At 41.8% G+C, this 26,002-nt stretch overlaps 1 protein-coding gene across 2 annotated transcripts in view; it reads left to right on the top strand.

Annotated features, from left to right (window-relative positions):
• Positions 1 to 11,831: 11,831 nt before the first annotated feature.
• Positions 11,832 to 26,002, top strand: part of AKAP9 (A-kinase anchoring protein 9) — a 97,607-nt gene continuing 83,436 nt past the window's right edge. For both annotated transcript variants that reach the window (XM_075587382.1, XM_075587381.1), the window contains exons 1-2: positions 11,832 to 12,668; positions 25,197 to 25,359. In XM_075587382.1, the coding sequence (XP_075443497.1) occupies positions 12,423 to 12,668; positions 25,197 to 25,359 (409 nt within the window). In that variant the 5' untranslated portion in view covers positions 11,832 to 12,422. The remainder of the gene's footprint in view (positions 12,669 to 25,196; positions 25,360 to 26,002) is intronic.

Below are 26,002 nucleotides of genomic sequence, written 5' to 3'. Positions count from 1 at the left end.
TGCGTCTATACCTCCTGTGGGAGGATCTTCCTTCCTTCCTATCTACAGTAAGTGGGCATTTAATTTTTTTAAAGATATCACCCTGTGTAAAATAATGTAGATTTTGTCATCATGAACATAACAGCTGTTGCAGCAATACAGAAGCACTGACTGCACAGTTAAACCCATCTGTAGGTGTCAGTAAAGCCCCATATTGTAAACATTCGGAAGCTACAAAGTGAAGTTAAAGAACAGGCCACATACAAATCTTCTAGCTGATGTACTGTACAGGCGAATACATGTAAGGTACTACACCTTCATCTATTTTTGTTAAAAACGGACATACTGTAATGGAAATTACTTTTTGTACAAAGCTGCTTTTAGCTTTTACATATTAACCGCTCTATATTATATCATTTGCAATATTTTTTCCCCCTCTGTCCCCTAATCCTAGCTTTACATGTACTGTATTAAATCCTGTCTATATATATTTTTTTAATCTTTTACTGTAAAGGAAATTACAATGAGCCCCTATGTTTATAACGTTAACACTTTACTTTGTACTAAATATCGACTTTCTATAGTGGAGCAGATCTATACAGTATCTGGTATTCTGTTTAGTGGGACTGTGAAAGCCAGTGTAAGCTTTTTTGAATATTAATGAAGTCATTTCTTAATATCAGGCACCACACCACACACCATCACTATCCCTTGTCAATCCACTGCTTGATGAAGGCCTCCCCAATGATCTTCCAGGTACTGTGGTTGCAAGCCTCTCCTCCACGTTGCTCTAACAAATTTTCTGATTTCAACCTCCCATCTTAATTTTGGTCGTTGTCTTGGTCTTTTAATAGGGTGACCGTATTTGTCCCGGCAAAAACCGGGGCAAATGTCACATGTGCGCCATTGCGCTAACTGCACAATGAGCGCTTGCCTGCTGCGTATGCGTCATCTGTGCTTGCTGGCCGCTCGTGTGCATGCGCGATCGGCTCAGAGAAAAGGCGGGAGAGTGGCCAGAAAATTTGGGACCCTTGACAAACTGCTAAAAACTGGCTAAACCGGAACATCTGGTCACCCTATCTTTTAATATCTCTTGGAATCAAGTTGATAATCGTCTTTACCCAACGATTGTTATTTAATCTTGCGATATGTCTGGGCCCACTGCCATTTTAATTTCTTCACCCTTGTGATGATATCACAGATTTTTGTTTGGTTTCAAATTCATTCATTCTTTTTCCTATCTCTTCGTGTAATACCCAGCATACATCTCTATACTTATTTGCGTTGTCTGAAGCGGCTGAATTATTTTTGCATTGAGGGTCCAAGTTTCACATCCAAAAGTGAGCACGGGCAGAATACACTGTTTGAAAACTTTATTCTTAAAACACCCTTGAAATATTGTCTTGTTTCTTCCAAATGCGCTCCATCCCATCTTAATCCTCCTATTGATTTCATTCAAAAGGTTCCCATCCATTATTATTTGCTGGCCAAAGTAGACATAGTCTTTGAGTTCTATTCCATTTATTTCAGTCTTCACAGACTTGACACTTTGGTCTTGCTGAGACCCACATTCTTACTTGCTTCAGCGAATTCTCCAGTTTGTTGCTGTAGGTCTTCTGGACATGTGGCAAAAATAACAATGTCATCTGCAAATTGTAGGTGACTCAAATATTCACCATTTGATTCTTTATTCCTTTATTCAAGTGTTGCAGTGAAAAGCTGTGGTGACATGGTGTCTCCCTGTCCCACTCCCATGCTGATAATTATCTTGTTTGTTTCTTCATGTAATTTATATGTTATAGCATTCTTGTAAATATTCTTGAATAATATCAATGTACGCTTCTTCAACATGGTGTCGTAAAGCATCTCGGACCGCTGAGGTGTAGACAGAAACCAAATGCTTTTCTGTAATCTATGAATTCTAAGTGGTAGATTGTATGCGTTACTTTGGGAAATCACTTCTTAACGAATTGGATGTGGTCCATTGTGTTGTATCAACTGCAAAATTCTGCTTGCACTCTAGGCTGGACAAAGTCCAGGGTCTTTTGTAACCGATTAGTGCGTATCTTCGTAAAAATCTTATGTGATTGAAAGTAGACTGATTGATCTGTAGTTCTTTAGGTCTTCTGTGTCACTTTTCCTAAGAATGAGGATAACTACAGTATGGCATTACTCCATTGCTCCGAAATGTTCCTGTTTTTCAAGCAACATGTATAGAGTTTTGCAAGGATTTGTTCTACTTGCCCAACTTCTTTCAAAATTTGAGTTTGTTTATGTATTTGTAGCACCTGTTCCCCCCCCTCCTCCCCACCCCCCTGCCACGGAAGATCTGGCCACTACATGGTTATTGTCCCCGGTGCTGTAGCTCACCTGCTGGTTCAGGAGGTCTGAGTAGCTCCACAGTTGTAGTTTGGGAGCAGCAACAGGGCTGGCTTTCTCCATCTCTTACTGTGAAGGATCCTGCTGAATGCAGGATGGTCCCCATAGGCACACACCCTAGTTGGTCCAACGGCAGGTTTATTGCATAACAGCATGATACCTCTCCAGCCCTGGACCAGACCCCAGGGGCTTGAGGCCCCAAGAACCCCTCCCAATCTCCTTGACCCACTTGTAGGGAAAAGGGTATCACACTGTCGCATAGACAACCTCAATTTGGTGGAGTGTCATCTTTTATACCCGGGGGGAAGGGCTTGTAACCCCGCCCCATAACAGGGCAGGTCTAGGTACTGACAGGCATCACACCATATACATGTGACCCAGTCTGTACCATTCCTAGTTATGAGACTCCAACTGCCGGTTTAGGCCTGCCCCTGGATAAGCAACATAGTACTCATCAAGGCTACAACTGCAGGCTAAACCCTGCGCAGGAGTTTAACCCCAACACTGCCTGTTCCTATCAGGACTTAGAGTTGAGGCCAGTAGAAGGCTATAGCCAGGGGCACTTGGCTACATCCTCCCTCTGGTGAAAATCCTCCTCATGACCCCGCATGAGGAGCATAATTATGCACCATCAATAATTGTGCCGCCCCCTCGTGACCTGCATATATGACTAGGGTTAATACACAACTATCTAGGTGACTCACTTTTCACCTTCCGCAAAAGGTCCTTCAAATGAATAATTTCTCCCCTCAAGCCATCCCAATATACCATCTGTCACGGACAGCACACTTGTAAGCATGTGACTTGTATTTGCAACCAGGTTTAATACACACAGCTAAACTAGCCAATTCACCTTCCCCCTCCCTCCTCAATATACTTCAAATTAGTTAATATTTACCGCTTAATCGATTGCAATCATATCCACTATCACCACCCAAAAAATATGCAAATAAAATATATATATCTGCCAGGGTCTACGGTCTCTATGCAGAAAAACTATGAACCGAACACACACATCTGTAGCAAAATGTGTCCGAAAATGTACTTTATACAAAGTGTGTAAACCGTTTTTACAATAACATACAGGCATACTCCGGTTTAAGGACACTCACTTTAACTACACTCGCGAGTAAGTACATATCGCCCAATAGGCAAACGACAGCTCACGCATGCGCCTGTCAGCACGTCCTGAACAGCAATAACAGCTCCATACCTGTACCGAAGCTGTGTGCAAGCGGGGAGACTATACAGCCTGTTACAAATGCGTTATTTACATCAGTTATGCACGTATATGACGATTGCAGTACAGTACATGCATCGATAAGTGGAAAAAATGAAGTGCTTCACTTTAAGTACATTTTCGCTTTACATACATGCTCTGGTCCCATTGTGTATGTTAATGCGGGGTATGCCTGTATCATTATAATAAATGCAGACCAGTTTCTTAAAATGAAAGGATAAAACATAAAAAAGATCCCTATACAGTATGTTACCATATGTCATGGGTTTTTCCTACAGAGGTGACTGGCGGAGTAAAGCAGAGAACTCTCGAGTCTGATCCAAAAACACACCTCTCTTTGAATTCTGACTCATAATTAAAAGTAATGCCAACTCTTCTTCATTGTGAACACCATAAGCCCATCCCTGTCATCAATCAGCCTGTAGTAGACCTGTGCAGAGGTATACTCAGGGAGACCGAATTGGGGGAAATTAACCATGGCTTTATTTAGTCTGTCAATTTAAACAGCATTTTAAAGCAAAACATAATACAAAACAAACAAACACCTATTTCTGTGTAAGGCTTACTTACTTCCCCAGTCCCTATCTGCAAGACTGGGTGGGAAAGCCCATTACCAGCCTATCACCCCAAAGTCTCAAAAGGTACCTGTATGCAGGGGCTCTTTGTGGCAGTCTCTGAGTCTAGGTGGGTCCAGGAAAAGAGGTCTGGTGTCTTATCAGCACAGCTCTTCTGTGTACTCAAGACTTCATCTCCCTATGTAAGCACTGTGCTATGGAGTCTCTCTGGTCTGTCTCCCGTAGGGTTTTTTTCCCTCCTCTAACTACCCAGGTGGAGCTAGTTAATTGACTAGTTGCAATTAACCAGCTCTCTGCTGGATTTTCAGACCACTAGAGGCAGCTTTATTTAAACAGGGATAAGTCCCTGTTACAAAGCCACTGAGGTGACAGTTTTACAACTTAAAAGAAAAAACTAATTTTGTGACATTTTAAAAGTCTGACTGAATGTAGAAACACTCATAACTTCATTTCCCTAATACTTAGGCTAACGTCTATTTTTGCAGGAGAAACAGTTATCTGTCTTTTGCACCTCTTACTCATTCAGTGTGTGGTATAATTTAATTTGTCTAATAGCAACGGTGACAGATATCTATTTGTTAGTCTTATGAATTGTTGTCAGGCCCATCATTTCTTATATTTAATATAGCCCTGCAAATAAGTGGTGACCTGGCACGGATATTTCAAGAAGGTAGGGATTTCTTTGAGGCTGACAGCCCAGAATCTGGCTATCGTCTACAGCCTTTTAAACTATACACATTTCACTTTTAGTAGCCTATCAGTGATAGCCCCCTAATTAAGCCTTCTCTGTAGATCAGCACAGACCTAGAAAGGGTTTTGACCGGTCCAAAACAATTATTGTATTTTTAACACAATTTCTAACCAGCGTTAACCATTGAAGTACCAGATTGATTAAAATACTTGATATTCCCCGCCATTTTTATTACACGCATACATACACACTTTTATATAGAGATCAGAATTTAGAACATGGTGCATATTGGTGTACTGGGGAGATGAACAATATATTAATATAATAGCTGCAGGTATAAAAAGTTAAATACAAAAAGCTAGATAGGAAAAGCTAAAAATGGGAGAAGGAGCGGCTCAGTGAGTAAAGGCACCGACTCTGGCATTGAGTTTGAAACAGAACCTGGTTCAATTCCCTGTGTCGGCTCCTTGTGACTTTGGGCAAGTCACTTTATCTCCCTGTGCCTCAGGCACCAACCCCACCTCTCCCCTCCTCCCCCCCCCAAAACCGATTGTAAGCTCTGCAGGGACTGTCTGCAAAATGTCTCTGTAAAGTACTCTGTAAAACTAGCAGCGCTATACAAGAACAAACTATTATTATTAATTATGGAAATAATAAATTAAAATCTATGTAAAAAATATGAAGAATAAGAGTCTGTATAGAACACAATTAAGAAATAGACATGTCAGGGAGTCCTGAGAGGGCAAGAACAAGGATTCTATCCGTATTGAGTTGCACAGTCGGGTTAGTAGCAGTCAGTCTCAGTGGGTGCCTGTTGTTGCATCTGGATAGGGATGTCTTTATTGCTCCACTTATGGTAGATGTAAAGATGAGACCCATGTCATTGTTATTGAGGGGCTCTAAAAAAAATGTTCTAGCATGGGAATGTCGCCTTTCCAAATTAATATTACAGTTTGTAATCTATTAATCTTTTACACACAGATATCTATTGGAAAAAGGGATTACTTCTACCCATAGCTGGGTACGAATTGTGTCCCCATTGCTGTTCCAGACGTTTGTAAATTAAAAACCTCCTTGTATTTAAAAAAGTTATGTTAAAATAAAATGTATGCTGTCTGATCAAATCTTTCTGCTCCTTGGCCATATATCTCTGATTTGTTTACAAGCGACGGAATTAGTATACTATTTATTTTATCACGTTATTTCATGTTATTCTATAGATCACTGTAAATATAGAATATCTATGAGTGTATGTGCATGTCTACCGCTGGTCATTCGTATGCATTGAGGGGGCCCTATTTAGTAAGTGGTACTTGGCAATTAGGTGCCTTACAGCCCATTCATATGAAGGAGCTTTTAAGCAGCAAACCAGGGTTTCGGGTAGTGACATGTAGACGAGCACCCAGCGGCGGTGTCTCTTTTTGATAGATTTATTTCTTAATGAGCTGGATAGGCCTGTCAGGTATCACTTCCTCAAAAGAAGACGTGCTCATTCCTGGAGTCAATAATCCTATTATTCCAATAAAATGTATATTGAGCCTCAAGACTGAAACATGTAACTAATTTGATATCTCAAACATTGACAGTAATGCTGACATAAATCCTGCAAAATATGGTGTATACTGTATATCATTAACTTAATCTATATTTGCTCTATAGCAGGTCTTACTGCTGTGGATAAATATGTTGAGGAGAAGGATGCACGTATCTGGTCAAGAGCAACAGAGGAAGGATTGGATTTGCCCCTGCAGCTGACAGTCGGTGGATTTGCAGGAATAAATATAAATCCTGAAGATGAAGCCCAAGTACTTAATATTAGCACCCGACTCCAAGCGGCAGTGGAAAAACTCCTGGAAGCCATCAATGAAACTAGCAATCAGGTAAAGATTGTGCAATTGCAGACTTGCAGACTTGCTTTAGAGGGGGTTATTTTGAAGTCTTGGCTGTTAGCCGATCTGGCTCCATTTTGCATGTTCTACCAATTAGCTTTTTCGAATTCTGCATGTAAGAACAGCTTAGTTGGTTATAGGTGGTATATATTGGGGGCACCAACATGTAGATGTGATACACACGTTTAGGAGGGATATGTGTCATGAAGCCTTCAGAAGGTATAGTAATGTTCTGTGCACACTAAAGCCTTGCATGCTTGCATGGTTCTAGACACTGAAACGTCACACTTTGTAAGTACGGACTCGAATAACTTCCAGTATGGGCTCGCAGATGAGCATACCAAGTGTTATCTTTGACATGCTAGAGGAACATTACCTTGGGCTCATTCTCTGTGTATAACAGCAGCATATAAACCATTTCCCCAAGCCATTCGAAGATTTAGTTTGAATGTAAGGTGTTTTCTTCCATGCTGTTTCAAATAATAAGTGGCGTATGTGGTGCTCTGATTAGCGTGAGCTGCATACCTTCTGCAGCTGCACTTTAATCCTTTCAGTGACATGATTTAACACATTTTACAGGAATACAGTGGAAACCATTTTAGCACTAGCACAAATTCATCTTTTGAAGTAGATTTGTTGCGGCGACTTTTTTTTAATCTTCTGTCATACAGTATAACGTGTACAATTCTCTGTTGTTTTTTTGTTGGCACAGTCTTAGAATAATATTTTGTCCTGCCAGGCTAATAATTATCTTGATAAGGTCTTTCTTGACAATGTTAATGTGTAGCGACAGGCTTTCCCAGAAGTGTTGGAGTATCTTTACAAACGCATCTGCATTTCTATAAAGGTGCAAGCCATGTGTGCGCGGGAAAGCGCGGGGCCTCTGCAACTTCCCTTACTTTGTCTTCAACGACGCGTTGCCATGGCAACACCGGGGTCACGTGATGTCACGTTGCGATGCAACGTGACATCACGTGACCCTGTTCCGTCATTTGATGCCGGAGACAAGGTAAGGAGGGGGAAGTGCAGACAGGGGGACGTTTGCGCACCCCTGAGTTACAGTACTCTCTGAGCTATAGTGATTACATGTTTCTGGCGATCATAATGTGAACCCGTATGCTTCTATAGAGCAGCGATGCATAAAGTGGGGGGCGCTAGATTTTTTGGGGGGGGCGCGGGTGGTTGTAGAGGTCCTGCGCTCTTCCCCAAGGCATTTAAATTAAATGCCGGGGGACCGCGCAAGGCCTCTGCAACTACACTTACTGTGGCTTAGAAGCTTGGGGTCAGGCGTCGGCATGGCAACGCGGCATCAAATAACGCCGCGGTGTCATGTGACATCATGGTTGCCACGGTAACGTGACATCACCATATGACGCAGCGCGAGGTAAGGTAGGGGGGCGCTCTAACTGAGGCGAGCAGGCAGGGGGGGCGCCGCAAATAAAGTTTGCGCGCCCCTGCCATAGAGCATTGGTAAGACCTGAAATGTAGTGGAAGCGTTGATGGGGATAAAAAAAAAGAAGTTATTTGTATAGTTGTTGAAGATAAAGCATCGTGGTTGTTCAGTCAGTATCTTAAGATACCAATGATATGCAAGGCAGCTGTGGCAATGCCTGGGGGACATCCCTGCATTGCGCTGAATGAGAACAGTAAGGCAGTTCAACAAAAAGAAGCCAACACATCATTAGTTATTGTTTAAAACCATCATTTTCGTTTGCTCTTAGGCCATTGTTTAAATGCCGTAACACTTCAGAGAGCACATTTAAGGTTTTTAGAAGGATTAAAGAAGTAAGCCTTCAGCCTCGTGTCACTAAACGCCCTTAAGAAATGCACTGAAATCCCTTAATGCGCACTGTGTTGTCATTGCTAATGCGATGTCATTGCGACGGTTGTCCTATGCAACCATAAAAACATTCACCTCGTTGGTGGAATGTTTGTATGTATGTACTGTATATCTTTATTTACATAGCGCCATCCAGGTACATAGTGCTTTACAATACACGTGACATAATATTACACAATGGGAATAAGCACTTCAGACAAAACAATAGGAAAAGGAGTCCCTACCCCGAAGAGCTTATTTGGGATATTAAACCTAAATCTGCTGAAGTGCCATATAGAATAAATTTTTCAGTTAGACATGTACAATCTTAGCAATCTCAAAACTCAGACCCACAATATTATATTTGTATACAGGCTTACCCCGCATTAACGTACGCAATGGGACCGGAGCATGTATGTAAAGCGAAAATGTACTTAAAGTGAAGCACTCCCTTTTCCCACTTATCGATGCATGTACTGTACTGTAATCGTTATATACGTGCATAACTGATGTAAATAACGCATTTGTAACAGGCTCTATAGTCTCCCCGCTTGCCCACAGCTTCAGTACAGGTAGGGAGCCGGTATTGCTGTTCAGGACGTGCTGACAGGCGCATGCGCGAGCTGCCGTTTGCCTATTGGGCGATATGTACTTACTCGTGAGTGTACTTAAAGTGAGTGTCCTTAAACCGGGGTATGCCTGTATATTTAATTGTCAATTTGAGTGCTACTGAGGGATTAACCTGAAATATACAACAGTAACCAAAGAAGTCCCAGTGCACATACAATGTGACAAATTATTAAGTTAATTACTATATGTTTTTCCTATGTTTTTTATTTTCATAAATATGGGTCATATAGTTTAATCCGTTGGCCAAAACATTTCAAGCATTTCAATTGTAGTGCATAAGTAATCGCATATTAGAGGTTGATCATGCTACATGTATCCGTTTCCAGTGGATGTCCAAACTGGATCACTCGTCGCGCTAATTTATTTACTTAATTGGAAGAGGCGTGCAAAGCTATAATTTGATGGCCCCACTGACCGCAAAGGGATTAAAATCAGAACGGGTGCCTCACTCCATGCATTTTGTAATAAATAGGTGATTAAGGCCGCGTCCATGCTTACCGTGATCGCGCCCACGGTGCGATCAAAACAATGTAAGGGAATTGTAGCGTCCATACTGCGCACGTGAGCATGGGAAGAGCGATACGAGACACACTTTTTTGTCTTTGCCATGCGACAGCCCGGTCACATGAGCAGTTCGTCCGATGAGGGCTAACCAGCTCCGTGATGTCACGGCCACGCCCCCCGAAACGCCTCCCTGTCGCATCTACCTACAGGACCAGAATCACCCCAGCTACATGCGAGCGCAACGTTACAGCGCTCCGTCGCATGGACGCGGCCTATGGGTCTGACATGTATCCATTGTGTCAAGTGCATCCGTTATAGAAATACACCTATATAGGGTATTCAATATGTAAAGACAATTTTTCTACTATTTTTGTGACACATGGCAGTTCAATATTGACACCAACTGTGGTTATTTCCCAAACCGTTATATTAAAATGTGTACATCAAAAGCAAAGTTCTACGTGTGACAAATCTGCTCAGTCATTTGTTATAACAGGAAAAGGGAGACCAAAAAGCGCACCAGCAAAAACGGAGCAGGAAGGACCCAAAACGAAAAAAATGATTAAAAGGGCACTTTAATGTGACAAGAGACCCATCCGATGGGTCTCTTGTCACATTAAAGTGCCATTTTAATCATTTTTTTCGTTTTGGGTCCTTCCTGCTCCGTTTTTGCTGGTGCGCTTTTTGGTCTCCCTTTTCCTGTTATTGCATATCTGTAGCTGCACAGCCTACCTACTACCAGGATGTGAGTATTGCTGATTTTCAGGGGAACCTGCCGATGAGACTGAGAGTGAGTGGGCTTGTACCATCTACCACCTGTCTTCAGGAGGATAGTACCCATACTATTGCACAATAAGTACTATATTATTCTCATTAGTACCCTGGTTTAGTGGTTTGGCTTATTTTATTCATTGCACCTGCATTTGAGCGCTTTAGCCTACTTTCCATATTGCAGTCATTTGTTATGCATGAATTCTATATAGGTAGCCATGTTTAATTGTAGCCAAGTTTCACATTGAGGTAAACTACTCAACACATGTTTAACTTTTTACTTCTTTGTTTGGATAAAATGTAATAGGCCTTTTACCTTATTTAAGACACTTGCCTTTATTCACCTGAGAGCAATTTTCAGGTTTTTTAATCTTACAATTAGATGAGGACAGTAAACTTTCAGGTACCAGCAATGCATTGCATTTTTAAAGTAAAAAAAAAAAAAGAACAAATTATTTTAATATTCCCCTGAAAATACATTGTTTGCAATTATGTAATTATAGCAAGTTTGAGTAGAAAACACACACACACACCTACACACACACACACACATATATATATATATATATATATATATATATATATATATATATATATATATATATATATATATGCAAATACAACTGTATGCTCATCTGCATGTCTTAGGCAGGTCTGCAACCCCACCGTTCACCATTATCACCCAGCATACAGCACTTCCACTGCAGCAAGGGATTCTGGGAAATGACATGCAAATGAGCACGCAGTGCCACTTTTTGCTTCAAAAACCATTTTTACATGGTTCCCTATAGGCTTAAGGTTGCTGCATGGTCACAGCTTTGAGCACAGCCAGGGTTAAGGTGCATATATGTGCATGTGTATGTGTGTATATATACTGTGTGTGTGTATGTATATGTATAGGTGTATATATATATACACACACACACACACACACACACACACACACACACACACACACACACACACACACACACACACTCAGTATATATACACATGCATGTCTGTATATATACACAGTAAATACAGTACATCATATGAGTTTAGCTTAAAATAAATAACTATAGGCCTTGGTGAATTGTGGTTAGCTTTATAAACCTGCCTGAGCATTCTATTTCTGCAAAGTGTGACATGTGTTTTATGCTATGCCAAATAGTGGTAATCGTGGGTGTATTCCGTTAACACCTTCTGTGCTAGAGGGTCCAGCAACGCATTGTTTTGCAATTCATCGCATGCACCTCTAGCCTGTAAGGAGTTAACTTGTACAGTACCTGCCTGAAGGTATTAAACCACTCCCTCTGCCTAGGCCTCTTTCTCACGGAAGGCAGGGAACGAAACAGTTTTGCTTAGGGGGAGGCAATGTATTTGTAAGGCACAGCAGAAAATGTTCCTGCCTTCTGGTTTTACAAAGTGCAGGCACGGTGTATGGGGAGTTTATGCCTTGCCAGTGGAGTTCTCTTATTGCCTTGCTGTCATAGAGATGCCATCCTGTTGACAGAAGGTTCTGTTCTACCTGATTCCCCACTGCTGTGTTGGGTACAAATGCAGTGGATCTGCTCAGTCACAGAAGAAGTCATTGCTGTTTTAGTATCCCCTTCTTTGCAATATGCGATTTCTGCTCCTTGAGGAATTCTTCTTTTTTGCACGTGTGAATGCTCCAAGGAAAGCCCCAGGGGAATATTTTACCTTGTTAAAAGATCTTGCTTTCACGTAAACTTTTACTCTGCTGCTGTTTAATGTTTACCCGGGACCTTTCCGCACCTGGTGATTGCAAGTTGTTTGCTCACGGTTCATCACACGCCCGTAGTGACAGTCCCTAGCAGCACCATGCTCCACCTTGACCTTCAATATCAAATCGTGCCGTGTGTTTCCACAAGTGAAGAGGACTTTGCTCGTCCTGCACCCCACAAGAAGTAGGGGAGGGAGCCCTGCAGCCATATCACGTGAGATGGATTCTCACAGGTCCTCTTGGGCATCTGATGTAATGAGCGGGTTATGGCCTACAGGCCAAGAGGAGGACACATACGAAGTGGAATCTCATGTTCCTTTGCCAGACCCTTATCCTTTTACCTGGAATTTGAATGATAAAAATGCCATAGTGGTGAACACTTCAATTTCCCATTTCAAGCACCAAAAAAATGGGCACTTATTAAAAGTAGTCTCCACAATATCCTTGCCTACACCACCATACTCTGTAAGTATAAATACACCTTAAATACGTCAGATAATTTTTACTTGCTGACTTTTTACTATATTATCGTTCTTTATCAAAGGCATTTTTAGCTTTTGTCGGTCGTGCAAAAAAAATATATATATATATTGAAATACACACATTGTTTTGCATTTATCAATATAGATATGTTAATTAGCGTATTCTAAAAAGTAATAAAGAATACTGCTGCAGTGTTGCTCAACCAATAAACATCTGTATGGTAAAGTTACCCCCGATTACTTAGTTTCCAGCTGTATGACACAGCACATTGTTATATTGCAGCTTTGCAAGAGAGGATAAATCGTGAAAGTTTGTGTTTATTTAGAAATGTTTCTCTCACGCTCTCAGCAAGATCTCCCCCAGGAATACGAACATATTTTGTCCTGTAGATCCCAGTGCAGTCTTACATTTTAGTAGAAATATGCAAGGTATATAAGGTGAGGCAGCAGTGACCTACTGTATATTAGCAGTGACTGACACTAGAGCTCTCCTTACTATTACTCATGTGCTATATATTCTATAGACACTGTGCTGTGATGGTTTCTGTGAACTGGGATCCCTGACTATCTCCTGGAGATCAGACTGTGACAGTGGTGCCAGATAGGGGAAAGGAATAAAGAGATGGAGTGTGCTTTCATGTTGCTGCCTCCTCCATTCTATCTCACATTGAAACACGGAAATATGTGATGTGGGGTATCTTGCACTGATCCAGCGATAACTGCCATTCAAGTCAATAGTAGTTACCACTTCATTGGGGTGTGATACCCAGCATGAGAACTTGATGAATCATAGCTATTAAGAGATGGGTAGCAAGTACCATGAAACAGGTGAATTATGAAAGTCATAAATCGTAATTGAGGTAGGCAGTGAAGGGATGAAATGACACAAGGGGGTTCAAGGTGACATGACCTAAAATGAATTTCTAAATGCTCTATGACCCATACAGATGTAGCCAAACTTACTGTTCTCTCGACCACATAGTTCGTGCCCTGGAAGGATTAACGCTGGAGGAGGTCCCATTGAAAAGAATGGACCCCTGCAGCACCGTAGTGGCAGCCATCTCCCACAGCGCTCCGGCTTTTTTCTGCATTTAATCTAGGGCGCTGGGGACCGTAAGGCTGGCTACATCTGTATGTTTCGTCTGCTCCTCTGAGTGAGATCCAGAACTTTCAATATTTTAGTTAGGAAAATGACACATGGAAACAGTTGTGACCTGGTGATTCTGACAGAGTCTTTGGAATGGTTCCAACACTGTAGATCCTTGTGACCTTAAATAAGCCACTTGCCCACCTCTGCCTCAAGTACCAACATTTGATTATAAGCTATTTTTGTTAGAGACTTATTGTGACTGCAAAATTAGTATGGACCGGTCTGCAGAGTAAAAATATTCAGTATATTTTAACCACAATACATCATATAGTCAGTTGGTATTTATCTGCTTTGCCTGCTCAGGATAATGAAAGACCTGTTCCTTGCATTATTTCATTTTAATATAATCCATTAATGTATTTTTAAGACTATTCAGGATATACCATGACTGTTATTTAAAGTCCTGTCGATAAAATACAGGCAACCTTGTATAATATGTCGTCATTTTATTGCGGTTCATAGACTGCTCTATCTTTTCTGAAACTCTAAAATTAGACCGCAAACACACCTGTCCCAGCCCTGCAGGGTAAAATACTGTAAGTAATCTTCTGTGATTTACATTACCAGTTAAACAAGTACGGCCAGAGGTAAAAATATCCAAATGTAAGCCTCTTAGATTTCTATCTTAAATGAACATATTCTAATTGAACCACCTTGGTTAGATCTATGTCAATGTGTATACATCAATGAAGTACGTTCAATGTTTCAGGATGTGCATTTTCATGCGCAAATTCTGCATCCTCTCTGCGTGCGTGCGCGTGCGTGTGTGTGTGTGTGTAAAGTCCCTATATTTTGACATTACATCTCTGCACATTCTGCAAACCCCTCTTAAACTTTCATAGACTTTTCTAAGTGTAGATCCACTTGAGGATTCTTACTTTTAAAAAAGAGAGAATTTGTACTCACTGATTAATAACTCTATCCCCATACGAGATATTGATAAAGTACCAGTACGTGAGTACACAAATGTTGCTCAGAATGAAGCTTTGAAAACACCAGCTGTAAGCATAGAACATAATGGTAGAATCTGATGAAACTTTAATTTCAGTCTGGTGATGTCACTGTCATCACTTGAGAGGGAGAGCCAATAAACCATGAGGATGGAGAATAGCAACCATAGAGTCTCCCTGATATAGTGGCAACCCTTAAACATTCCTAAAAAATGTAGGCTTGTACTTCTAATTGGTTACTCTTTCATATGATGTGTTTAGCTCAAATGGGACTTTGGGTCAAATTGCACCTTTAAGTTGTTCCATTGTTGGAAGAGGCACTGAAGCTGGTTTATGCTCAAGTACAGGATATAGAAGTGTCGTAACTGCTGAGGTGGCATGATGCAGTACAAGCCCAAGCCCTGTGCATTGGAGAATCTGAGAATCAGATCTTGACTATTTAATCCAATTATAGAAAACATTTAGCTTAACTCTTCCACCGTTGCAGAAATGTGTATTATATATGTATTTTTGATAGAATGAATTTCGAATTGAAATGTAGGATTTTGAGTGATGAATTTGACAGTGGGCTAAATATGGTCCACATGGGTATATGGGAGTCACATGCATGCCCTATAATTAGTTAAGGAGATCCGCCACAGTTAAACCTTATAAGTGAGTTTAGTGACACATTTGTTTATGGCAAATGGCAAATCATGCATACATCTATTACAGTAATTTTGCACCTAGGATGCTTGACACGCTGGTATGTCACAACCCTCATGAAAATTGTCACAAAAATGTACGTCTCAAGAAACAATGTGTAGTGATGCATAAAATACAACTCTAAAAACTGTTCCATAAAAGGAACATGACAATTATTAGCATCTAAAACAATATATGCAAAAGTTATATAAAAAAAATAGCGTGGGAAGAACGATTATGTACGTGCAGACAGCAGAGGGATAAAGTTCCTTTCTATTGGTTTTAAAACTGCAACCCCCTTTCTTTTTTTAAAGTGTTACTTCCCCAATTATTTTTGTACCCCGAATGGAGGGGACCTAGCACTGCTGGCTTACAGCAAATACTCTCTCCCCCAAGAGAGGGTTTTCAATGCTGGAATGGCCCAGAGGAGGTTGAGGGATGGGATTTCTCCTTTAACCCGTTGTGCTGCAGAGAGGAAGCTACAGGACGAGTGTTTTCTGTTTTAAATGTAGCCCTGTTTCCTGCTGAATACACTATGCTACCAATGCTGTCTAACCTGTTGGCTTGCAGGGCCTAAGGCCTGGGACCCGCTGCGCTCGTTGGCGCGGGCGGCAATGTAGCGAGTTCCCCACCAGCAGGGGAATCCTCGCGAGCCGGTCCCGGTCCCCACTGGCTGCACAGCTGACTACACGCTGTGGCGCGTCAGCCGCTAGGAGACACAAGAGAATGGTGTTTCCTAGCTTCGACGCGTCACGTGGTGTGGCTGTGAGCCAATGGGGAGGGGAGGCTTCGGGAGGAGGAGAGGCTTCGGGAGCGGGGAGGAGTGTGGAGTGACAGCAGCGTGAGTGCCTGTCTGTGTGTGTGTATGTGTGTGCCTGAGTGCGTGTGTGTGTGTGTGTGTGTGTGTGTGTGTGTGTGTGTATGTATGAGTGCCTGCGTGTGTGTGTTTTTTTTACTTACCTGCAGCCCGTGGAGGGAGGGGGGGGAAGAGTAGCGGGTCCCTCCGCTCAAGCCACGCCCCCCCCTCCCTGTCAATCCTCCCACCTCCCGCTCCGGCCCCCCACGTCATGGCCGCGCCCCCTCACGTCATGGCCGCACCCCCTCCGACCCGTTTGGCCACGCCCCCCCGCTACTACTGAAGTTTCCTGTAGACCGCAGATCGCGGTACAGTGAGTTGCACGCGCTGCCGGCAAGCAAGCCAGCCGTGCGGACGCGTGCAACGGGACCTTAGCCTAAGCCTCCGCCACGGAGAGCTTGGGGCAATATGTATGTGTATAGATGATCTCTTACCAAGTGCAGCGCCTCCACCTGTGATGGCTCCCAGCAGAGCGGGAGTTGTTCCTCACAGGACAATAATACAATACTACGCACACAGCATATAAAAGAAACAGTAGCGTTACTAGCGGTAACCATAACCATGCATGTCTTTCAGTAAATGTCACTCTTCTAGGAGACACAATAGCTAACGCGTCTCGCAGGACGCGACCCTTCACCGTGTTCCCACACCGTGTCCAATACCCCACACCACAAACCCCCAAAGTAAGTGTATGTGTGTGTGTGACTGCGCAGCCACTTGTATAAATGATATTATAGTTGGTGCACTTAATGGATGTTACCTGCAGCGCTCGGGCCTGCAAAAAGACTTCGCAAAGGATCTGACGACGCAGATCTGCCTGTGGTACCTTCCGGGGCGATCCCATCCGGTTGGCTGATCATGTGCTTGAAGAGGTCTGGTCCCAAACCTCTGGGATGGTGACGCGACAGTCTCTGGGTCTTGACACTTCTCTCACTAATGTGACAGGTTCCTATTCTAGGGCCTGTCCCTGCATTATCTCTAACTGACTGTGACTCAGGGCGTATGTGGGCCTGGGGGCATTCGGGCCTAGTGTAGAGGCTACTTGCCTCTCTACACGCAGAGCTCTTACGTCTTCCCCTTCCCGGTCTTCTCTGACCAGCGTGCTCCCCTGCGCAACCTCCTATATCCTCCTGCCACGATCCTGTCGCCCTATTTGCTCCCTGGCATCACCTGGTCTGGCTGAGGCTTCTGGGACTTGTAGTCCCCTGCTCTAAGCCTCCTCCGATTGGTCCGTGTTTCGCGCTACCGCAACCACTGGCTGCGCGTGCGCAACCTCTCCTCTGTTGCCGTCGTCTACAGGGCTCACGGCGCAGGCGCGAATACCAAAATGGCGGCACCCTGAACACTCGGGCCGCCGCGGAGCCTCCGGTGCACTGGAGCGCTCCCTGCACTCGCTGCAACCTTCCCTTACTCTCCCTAGACAGCGGAGATAAGGGTGAACCTGGGGACCTGGCTACATAAATATTGACGTCCATTAGCAAGTCTAATTGTAGGAACTTCAGTTGCAAAAACATACTTAGGAGACTTCTATTCGCCTGTAAATATGTTGTACTGTTCCTTAAAATACCCATCATCTGTTTCATTGTTTCGTTCTTTGTACTGTAATACTGAGAGAAATAGATCTAAGTACTTCTAGCTCTCCAACATGTTATGGGCCTGAGGATGGGAGGATAAAAACAGGCTCTCGGGGAGGGGAAAAAGGTATATGGACCTTGGTATGGAGGGCTGGAGGGTGAAGCAGAGACACGTGGGCCTGTGACGGCAGGTCTACTGGTCGTGGGCCCAGGGTCCCTGACTCACAGGGTCTGGGGAAGCCCTAACAGTAGGAACATAGAGCAAGTATTGTAAAAAATAACTACTAGTCTTTCATTAGAAATATTACACTTGCATATTTATTTCTTGTAATATTTCTTTTTGTCTCTTTTGGGTGAACACATTTTGAGGCTTTGTAGGAGGATTAAAAAAAACTTTTGAAGATATAGTACCCCAATGTGTACAATTGTGTCTAGTTAACAAGTTTGTATAGTACTTAACCATTATCAAATAATACATTCCATTTGTAAACACAAAAAAGGAACACTAGGAGATATCTGCCAGGACCCGTTCTATAAAAACACGGATGTGACTTCACTGTGTTTGCTCTCCAATAAGTAAAGAAACCACCTGTCTCATTGTCTTAACAATGAACAGTACTACAAAGGATCAAGAGGAGAAGGTCCATTTCTAGCCTTAAGATCACTTCACTTTGATTTTTAGTTTCAAAACGAGTGATGAAACCGTGATGCCAGCTGAAAATAAGAGAATAAACATCCTAAACATGTTAAAGGTGCAGTACTTTCTACGTCTGAAAAGAGCGATGGTCAGTGATATACTGCAAATAATAGTAGAGATGTGGGAGTTGTCCCTTCTCACCTGCTTTATGTTTATTTTAGCGCATGAAAAATACCCCAACACTCTTCTAGTTGTTCCTCTGAAAAGAATTACATTACATTATTGTTGTGTGAGTGCAACAAGATGAGCAAATTCCCCCTTCCCAGAGTCCTATAATGTAATTAAAATACTTATGGTCTGTTTTTTTATTTTATTTATTATTTATTTATATTTTTTAAGCATCACCCACAAAGATTTAACATATTAAACATATCTCTGCCCTTAGTTTCTTTAGTGGCACTGCAACTTTTAAAAGGGCATTTCTACAAACGAGTCAACCTAACACCATTGAAAGTCCCCATATTCAGTCCAGTCCGGGGTGTAAGTCTCTGAAGTACTGTTTAAGGCTGTGCTTATAGTGTCGGCGATGCGACCGATGACGTCACCCGTCGCCATTGCGATAGTTACAATTCAAATTTAGGCGACGTCGCTGGCTACAAGGCCAGTGACATCATAAAACGGGAAGGCAGAGGGACGGAGAAGCTCTCCAATTGGCCACAAGGAGAGACCGTTGCCGAAAAAAATCAAACAGTGACTACCAGATGTTTGGTTGCGCTGTCGCTTGGTCGCGGCGACAATGCATTTGTTTTGACGCGACATCGCGTCACCGCAGCCTAACAACTAGTAGGTGCCACACAGAATGTAACTTGTATACATATACAGGAAGGCTTCGTTAACCGGCGTTCCGCTTATCCAGCGGCGCCGAGAAGGGGGCCGCCATCTTTAAATTGCAGTCGCGCATGCGCAGAACGGGCGGGTGCACCCGGCGCGCATGCGCAGACCTCTGTCTGCGCGCGCATAACATAGTTTGCGCGCGCAGACCATAGGCCGCGCATGCGCAGAACGGCGAAAACCAGAACCCGCCATATAACCGGGGCCCTGCTGTATTTCCAGCCTGCAACTTCAAAGACTTTGAATTCTTATCACTTTGGTAAGATTAGCGTTTGGAGTCTTGGCATTTAGATCAGTGCAAACAGACTGGACAAACATAAAGAACGATTCCTGCGTTCCTACCAATTAGGCTAAAATAAAATAGTGATCTCATTAATAAGGGTTATTTAGTTAAACCATTTGGCCAAAGCGTTATAAGCCTGCAAGCCACGTCTTTTTGTTTTTCTATATGCAAGACCTATCTTTTTACCAGCAGCAAACTTCTATAGGGAGGAGTGCAGTAATATGTACAGTCTTCCACAAACAGACCGGAAAATGTAAAGAAGCAACAATCTCACAAATTGAAGCCAACTAGTTTTGTATTAATGAATTTATTATTTTAAGAGTATCCATTTGTAATATTTGCATAGTGAAAGCACCATCATTTAATTACTTGGGATTATGATGCCTGTTAGGTTCCTGGTTGTGGTGATGTCATAAGGCCGTGCATATAGTGCCGGCGACGCGAATTCGCCCAAAAACAAAAGCATTGTCACCGCCGCGTGAGCTTACAGTGCACGCGACGGCGACGGAGCCATCGCGAAAACCCGCCGCCGGCAAAATTTGATTTTTCAAGGGCCGTCGCGTCACGTGACAGCCCTTTAACAAATCAAATTGCGGGAATCCCGCGATGCCGCCGACCAGCGAAACATAACTTAACCGTCGGCGGCACTATAGGCAAAGCCTAAAGGTGTACAGTAGGTATCAAGGCAAAAGGGTTGTAATTATGGGACAAAAAATCCTTTTGCTTTCAATAGGATTATTTCCTTTGACATATATAATGCAGTTATGTTTTGTTTGCCCCAGAATGTCTTCACTTTTGCCTTGTTACAGATATAGCAACACATCCCACAAAAAACGTTGCTATATATGTCTTCACTAGGCTTGGAAGTTGACTCGGATTCCTGTTTCAGTTCCTTGTGATCTTAGGAAAGTGTATTTATTATCACTGTACCACACAGAATTCTACTATCATTGTGGAATTTCCTAAATGGGAATGTATGCATAACGTGCTGGGAAAATCCTTGGCAAAGGTATAGGCATATAACAAATGGAAAAATTACTGTATGCTCATTTGCATGTCTTAGATAGGTCTGCAACCCCGCCTTTCACCATTATCACACAGCACTTCCACTGCAGCAAGGGATTCTGGGAAATGACATGCAAATGAGCACACAGTGCCACTTATTGCTTCAAAAACATTTTTAACATGGTTCCCTATAGGCTTAAGCTTGCTGTAGTGACCTATCTATCTATCTATCTATCTATCTATCTATATGTATAATTTGTTTTGTTGTGATGGTGGCATTAAACTTAATATATTGTGCTCTATACTTGAAAGCTACTCTACTTTTCAAATTGTGTTGGAAGTTTAAATCCCCTCCTCAAAGGATACCTTAAACATAAATAAGGTGGGTACAGCTATTTCTGTACTTCACTATCTTTGTGCATAACAATGGACTAAAATGTGAGACGGTAATGGAATACGGCAGGGTAGATCTTATTTATCAGGCTCCAACTTATTCCATTTCTCAGGACAAGACATACTAATTAATTTAATGACCTATGCAAATAGAAAGGTTAAGGATGTCACTCATTGGAGTAGTTTAGACTCATACTATATAAATACCTAATCTTATCAGTAGAGCTTCCAAAGTAATGCAGTATATTATATTTAGAACTCGGAGATTAAGCAACATTAAGTATGACTGTACATTTTCAATTATACAGAGATTATTCTTCTGGAAAGGGATACATTATGCAAGACCTTATCCAATTTCAGCAGCTCTAGACCCAACCAGTCACCCGCACCAGATACAAAAAAAGAATTATCTTCTGTGTGGAAGGACTCGCCTGTTAGTTATTATTGTACCTCAGGTTCTATGTCATCATACAAAATGTAACCTGGAAGACCTGGCAAGTATCTGCATTGGTAATACAGGAGGGAGAAGGGCTGGCTTGGTGGGAACATCGCTGTTTATGTAGTGGGTTAGTCTGTTTCTTGTTCTAACCAGTTTTTCAGCTCTTACACAAAACTCTGCTATTGCTGTAATTTACATAGAAATCCACACATCATTTGATTCTTATCACAGAGTTGATTCTCCAATTAGAAATCCAATTACATGGTCCTCTTAATTTCTGTATGGCATGTAGTGTATCATGGTAATATTGTAACAGAGGCAAATAAACTTCTGAGTTGTTTAACATATTTGAGATGGAAAACATACAGAACCCCTATAAGCTCATATTGAACCCCCAAAATAACCACAACATATATATGCGTATAAGTGTCAAAGAGGAGTGCTACTGAGCATGAACTATGCAACTAATTTTGACAGATTTATTATAAATCATTCTTCCTGGTAATATACAGGTTATTAAGAATTTATATTAGTGTTAGGACCCTTGAGACGTGGTCTGCCTTGGAGGGGCTCAAGGGCTTACGACACTTTGGACAAAGAGTTAAACTAAAAGACCATTTTATTCAAAAGATATATATATAGATATATATCTATATATATAGATAGGCACTGTACCGTGTATTTGTGTCAATGGATGTAGCACTGAGCTCTGTCTGTGTTTCATGTTCTGTCTCTGGTTTTAAATATTTGAGATAGGAATGATTCTTTTGCATACACGCACTGGTTGAGTCACGCCAAGTCCATACATGTCACTGTCAATCTTTAGGTTTTGTTTGTTGTGCTTTCTAATGTTGCTAAGCCAATCAGCTGGTCCATCTCGCTCAGTGTTGGAGCGTTTTATATTATTCTGGTTACGCTTTGTTCTGTATTGCAAATCTTACTTGCAATAAGCCAAGTTGGCCTGTCGCTGTTCACACTTTTAAAGTAGCATTTCCTCCCCCCCAAAAAAATATCTATTTTTATTATTTTATTTTTTTACCTTACATGATCAACATGGGTCCTCAGCAGTTGAACCGCAGCACTCAAGCTCTTGGCACTTCCCAATAAAATATTTTTGTGTAACTTTTGCCTGTACTTGCAAGGAGAAACAAAGGTGGATTAGGGGTCTCCCAATTGGATTTGCTATTTTAACTCCTGATAATGTCACTGATTTCTATTGGTTGCCAGAATGATGCTGACCCCAGTGCTCTCATCCCTTGTAAGGGAGTTTCAAAATGAAATCTCTTTTGCGCATGGGGATCGTGGTTACTTGTAATGCCACGGTTCAGCTCCGGGAAGCCTCTTACAAGCACCACAAATTTGGTGCTTTAAGCTTTTGTTTACTAATTTTAAAAAGTTGTCTTTTGATTTAACCCTTTACTACCATAGGAGTAGGTAACTGTAAAGGGACTATGGGGACATTTTTGGATAAGCTATATTTGTCAAATCACACAGTAGACAAACTCATGACTTCTGAGGGGAATGATGTAGTTACTGTTGCATGTTGATTTCTCCCAGTCACAGTAATTGTCACTTTATCACTGGTATGCACTATATAAATTGCCAGTCCTGATATTATAGTGTCCAACTCCCATATTCTACAAATTAAGGCACAATGATATTTACTTATTTTAGCTGCAAAGAAATATATACAATTATTGTCAAATTTCCTAATTGTCTCTTGCCAAGTATGGTTCTTTTATCTTTTCATTCTTATTGTACATATTTTAAGATATTTGGTGAATCATGGTGTATGTGGAGATAGAAGATTCCTCAGCACCTGAACTGCCTCAGGCTTAGAGGAGGTTAATAAGAACTAGGGAGTCTACCACACAACCTTTTTATGATGTGCAAACATCATTTCAAACTGCATATTATTTACAGTAAGCCATATAATGGATTCAGAAGCAGTCGGACAGGTGGCTTATACAGGTTCTCTTTCATCCGGATCATTTTATAAATTGCTGTATGCACATTTTGATATGCTCCAGGGTCCAGTAAAGGGGACTATGACCTGGGAAGGTGTATGCGTCAATATCTTGGCTACATTTGTCAAAAGTATTGTTTTGTGTTTTCTTGCATAATTTTACAGCATATGCAATAAGAATTAATGGTATTAGTTGGAAGAGTCCTGTCATTGCTGTGCTCTACAGTGACCACACAAACGGAAGGACACATCATTTTCAAAGAAAGGTAGTTTAAGTCGTGTGTACCTTTTTCCTAATGGATCTTTCATTGAATGCTGTTTGGCTAGGTTACAATCCGCAGCTCTTCCAGGCTTTCCCCCTGTATTGGAAAGATAATGACCCCCATCATGTTGCTATAGTTATACAGCAGGTACGGAGTACCTATATAATCTCACTTATTAAACATTCTTATGAGCAAAAGCACTTATTTGCTGCTGGTGGGTAGAGAAATGTGTTCCAGTTTTTGCTATTAGTGAAAGCATTAAGGATTACAAAGTATTCATATATAGTATTAAGTGGCAAAAATGTGCAAACGTTTACACTCTGGGCTTAGTAAATATATTAGAATGATGAAAACCAGAGTTTTTAGGTATCTTCTGCTGTTGTTGGCGGTGTTCCTTGGTACAAGCATAACTATCGGTAATCGAGCAATGCAACTAAATGCAATGCAAGTAAATCGGCAAATGGAGTCTGTATTCACGTGTATCGACCTATGTGGTTATTCTGTTTCTCGAAAAAGAAAGCTGTACTAGTGTTATGATTCCAAAGTCCTGCCTTTCTCATCAGCATGCTTATCTGTTAGAATTGGGCTGAGGAGAGACAGCATATTAACACTATATATTATTGTGTAAAAGCCACAGTAAGCTATCAGAAAAGCTGGATTTCTCTCTCTCCCTCTCTCCCCCTCTCACGCACCTTAATCTTAAAGTTGGACCACAGTTATTAAATATGTGACTTCACTTCGACAATCTTTGGAATTGCCGATGCCTGTTTTTATTATTATGATTTTATTGATTCTTTTAGGAGGGTTCCTGGGTGTTAAATGACCCACTCCACAATATTAATCGTTGTTCGGTGGCTGTATACAGTAGAATCCCTTAATTGGTAGATATAATAGCATACAAGGATTCCTCCATTAGTACTATGTCAGATACCGTATGCTCTCTGAGGAGACAATCTTTAAGAAGAAAAAATAACAATAAAACGAATTATTGGGGACCTGTCTTTTTTTCATTTTGTTTTTTTAGTAGAATTGTAGGAATAAGTGATAGTTTGCATGAATATGTGCCATAGTCTGTGCTTAAAATAGAAGTCCAAAATGATATTGATGCCCTCTTCGCACCTGTAATAATGCAATCCTACTGTATGTACACTGTGGGGACATAATGGCCCCTGTAATACACAAATGTAGCTAACGTTATTGCACCTGTGGGGGAAATAGCATTGTATCCATGGCCGGTTCCTGCAAGGCTGATTTATAACAGTGGTGGCTTCTTCTGCTCATTCACGCTCTTCAGAAATCTTGGTACCTTCTTCAGTATTAAGCATTTTGCTTTCTTGAAAAAGCAACCTGTTTCACGACACAGGCTTTGTATTACTGTGCTGTCTCTAATGTTTGTTTGTCCCCCCTCTTCACCACTCAGCTAGAACATGCCAAGGCTGCACAGACAGAGCTGGTGCGTGAATCCATGAAAAGGAAGCAGGAGACTACTGAACTGGTCAGATGCCAGGAGGAGCTACAAGAAAGACTCAACGAGGAGGCCAAAGCTAGAGAACACTTGGCTCTGGAACTCAGTAAAGCAGAAGGTAGGTGCATGTGCATAAAACTGTGAACTAGATTATTTCAGTAGGTGACTTTGTAATGCAGGGCGCAAATAGTTATAGAATTTGAATCTCCACTTCGATTATTTTTATTTATAAAATGTTTTACCAGGAAATAATACATTGAGAGTTACTGTACATCTTGTTTTCAAGTATGTCCTGGCCACAGAGTTGTAATGACAATACATGGTTTGGTTAAATGATCAGAAGTTCCACATTCAATTTACAGACGTTTCATGGACAGTTAGAGATGATATAGGATTTTGGGAATTGTAACGGAGCATTTCAAACATCAGCAAACGGCTGACACCCTTTGGCTACCACTTTTGGGGAGACTTGTGGTCGGATATCAAAGAGACCCTGAGTGAAGTGATTGCTCCAAGCTGTTAACAGGCCCACCCAGCAAAAATGTAGGGGGCGCAGAGAGGGTGTCAGTCAAATACTAGGTTTTTCAAGCTCTGTCCTTGATGAAATAAACCCTGTCCATGTTGTTTTAGTGGCATGGGGCATTGAAGGGGAAGCATGGTGGGGATACCTATTTGGGGAGCCACCTTTGGGGAGACTCATGTTGGCACATATCAAAGAGGGTCCTGACGTGAAGTCATTGCTTGAAGCTGCTAACTGACCC

This window comes from Ascaphus truei, chromosome 2, assembly GCF_040206685.1.
Source record: "Ascaphus truei isolate aAscTru1 chromosome 2, aAscTru1.hap1, whole genome shotgun sequence".
NCBI classification, from domain to species: Eukaryota; Metazoa; Chordata; class Amphibia; order Anura; family Ascaphidae; genus Ascaphus; species Ascaphus truei.
The sequence above is the reverse complement of the archived record's forward strand: the minus strand, read 5'-3'. Positions and strand labels throughout refer to the sequence as shown.